General features: G+C 39.1%; 1 protein-coding gene across 1 annotated transcript; it reads left to right on the top strand.

Annotated features, from left to right (window-relative positions):
* Nucleotides 1-685: 685 nt before the first annotated feature.
* Nucleotides 686-2,443, top strand: GCK72_026069 (uncharacterized protein; the record flags this gene model as incomplete). The annotated part of the gene is made up of 5 exons (XM_003101992.2): nt 686-791; nt 1,168-1,322; nt 1,663-1,847; nt 1,987-2,140; nt 2,192-2,443. 5 exons carry the CDS (start codon nt 686-688, stop codon nt 2,441-2,443), a joined length of 852 nt encoding a protein of 283 aa, XP_003102040.2.
* Between the last annotated feature and the right edge of the window lie 635 nt (nt 2,444-3,078).

Raw genomic sequence — 3,078 nt, 5'->3', positions numbered from 1 at the left:
TCTCAAAAATAGTTTCAAACTACAAAACGCCGGAAATCAGAAATAATCAGAAAAGTGCATTTAAAACTTCAAGAATTCAGCGTCACACCTTTTCTTACCTCATAAATTAGACTTTCTCCTTTCCTACAGTACACCGTTTTGTGTTGAAAGGCGGAGCAGTTACTCCCTCTTCCTCTCTCTTCCATATCACTCCCAAACGTTTTCCAATGTTATTTTAACGAGGCGCTAATAAACCGCTTAACCGGGGTTTTGTGGAGTGTTGGCTAGTGCCAAAACCTAACATTTCCAATTTTACAATCGTCTCAAATAATTATTTATTGCATCTCTCCCTTTACTAATTCAGAGTAAAATTTTCAATAAATACACCAAAGGCGCTAAACCTCAATCGGCTGATGCCTAATTCAAATCTTCTTACATTTGTAGACATAGTTAAAAGGCAAGCCGGCATAGGTAGAGAGGGGACCGGATTAACCTTGTTTAATACCATAATTCTAGGCTACTCTTGTTTTTTGGTGATGTTTTTGGAAGAGCATGCAGCTGGTCGTTAGATTAGTCTGCAGATCCATTATCTTAGATTCTGATTTCAACAAAACCTTTTTTAGAAGGGATTCCCTCGTTTTTTACTGTATCTACAGTATTCACTTGATGCTTTTACTTTATTTTTGAAATTTCACATTTTTAAGGGATGACCAACTATAGTTACTTCACACTCCCATCAACCGCAGGGACGCCAGGATTCAACTATCAGGTTCCGCCAATGACGATGTTCGCTGGAGCACCATATAATGCAGGTAAGTCTCTATTTCATTACCATAAACCTCCCCAGTTGACTTCCTTAGTAATTATCCACGGATTAAGAACAGTGTCTAATCCGCTCACCTATACTTCAAAATTCAAAGTTCTAGAGAGTGTGCGCGTGGAGACTGTAGCGCAGGGGTTATAATCATAATCGCATTCAAACGAAATTTGCATCTACTGTTCTCCTATATTTTTCTCTCTTCATTCCTCTTACTGTCCTTCACGAATACTGGTTTATTTGGTGAATGTCACCGATACGGTATTTCTGATACAATGAATATGTACTATGATAATTGTAAGGGTTTGTTGTCCACATAGTCAGAATATATTCGAAAAATAGGGAGTAACTAATAAAAAATATTCTTTCAGCTATGATTCCACGGAAAAACCGTCGTGAAAGAACTACGTATAGTCGACAGCAACTGGAAATACTAGAAAATTTGTTTAATGAAACGCAGTATCCAGATGTATTTGCCCGGGAAAGGGTCGCAGAGCAAATTCGACTCCAGGAGAGTAGAATTCAGGTAAGGAACCACAATTTGAACTTGGTGCTAAGGTTCAGGGAGTTGTTATAATCATAGCAAAAACTGTTCTACCTGTGATTTTAACAGAGAACCAAGTTATGAGATTAGATTCAAAAACTTAGGTCAACTATGATAAGCTCAATTTTTTGGATTTCTATCAGTTTAATCGCTGTTAGCAGTGCTGAAAATGTGCAGAAGTCCCATAATTAACATTTTGGAATATACAGTCACCAAAACTAACTAGGAAAGGTCATGGCTGGGAAAAAACTGATTCCAACAATTTAAAGACCACTGAGAAGTCATTACCCTAGTAAACTCCAAACAATAAATACAGTTTCAGGTCTGGTTCAAAAACCGTCGTGCCAAATACCGTCTCCAAGAGAAACAGAAGCCCAAACAAAGAAATGAAAAAATTCAAGAGCATAAAAGTGAAGACCAACAACTGGAGCCCCTAGACGTAGAATCTCTCAAAGGAAACGTGTCTCCAGGCTATCAACCGCAAATAAAGAGTGAATTGGAGAGTTGGTAGGTGCCTAGCGTTTATAAGAGTTTTAGCAGGATTACGCTTCCCAAAAATCCGATTAGATAAAATCTTTTATTCCCCGCCTCCATTTTGTTCTTCTCCTGTTGTAAATACCTTGTAATCCGAATTATGGAATTACAGCGACAATGCGGTGGTCAGCAGTGGTAAACTGAGCACTCCAAAGAGTATTTCTCCGCTTGATACGACTGCAAGCAGTGCAAGTTCCAATATTTCGGCTACAGAGTTGCAATGGTCAGCTGGTGAGCCGCAGAAACCGGTTTTCGCAAAAAATGAGGTAAGAAATCTTAAAATCGTCCTGACTTGCAATTGTTCCTTTTTTTTTCAGGATCCCTCCTCTGCTGCAGTGAGTCCGACCGCCGATAGCTCCACATCCACGTCTTCTGCGTCAGCAGCGTTGTCTACCTCCTCTTCAGCATCATTACCGTTCCAACCAACTGTTTATAATACCTATCCCGCTATTTATCCACAATGGGGTAGCTTCGATTACACAACTTATGCCAATCAGCCTTATGCTGCTCAATTCTCCCACACCCCGTATTCAGGAACCCCATTCTGGCACCAAAATGGATCTTTGTAAATTTTCGCCTGTGTCTAGGTACCAAAACCCAATGCCAACCTTTTTTTAAATGTATTGCGACATGTAACTTTATAATTTTTTCTTCTTCGCATTCCATTCCGAGTCTACATTTTTTCATCATTACTGTTACTTCAATAAGATATTTTTTCTTAATCTCTGTCTTTGCGGTCTACAGTACCCTCAAGTTGAAAACATGTCTGTATGTTGGAACTATCAGATTAGAATGACAGAGGCACCACAAACACATACATAAGCGGGTTTTGTTCCAAACATGGCCAAATTCAATTTGAATCGCTAGACTGAATGACGCTACTTTTAGTTTTTCAATAAGGTATAAGAAAAAAATCTAAGATTTTCATCACCTGTATCTATTTACTCTCTCTCTCTCTCCATAATCGTTTTTTGTTACCGCCAAAACACCTTCGTCACAGTTCTCATGCAACTAATACAAATAAAAAAGTAACCGTTACACACAGCGGGTGGCAGGATTAGCGGCATGAGAGACACCTTCTGATGAGGTGTCGGTGTCGTTTACCGCACACAAATTTGAGGGGGTCATTCTTACTAGTTGAATGCGATACAATGCGGGAAAGAGCGGGGATTAGTTCTTCTACTCATTATTCATATGCTAAATC

This window comes from Caenorhabditis remanei, chromosome X, assembly GCF_010183535.1.
Source record: "Caenorhabditis remanei strain PX506 chromosome X, whole genome shotgun sequence".
NCBI classification, from domain to species: Eukaryota; Metazoa; Nematoda; class Chromadorea; order Rhabditida; family Rhabditidae; genus Caenorhabditis; species Caenorhabditis remanei.
This window is presented reverse-complemented; position numbering and strand designations above follow the sequence as displayed.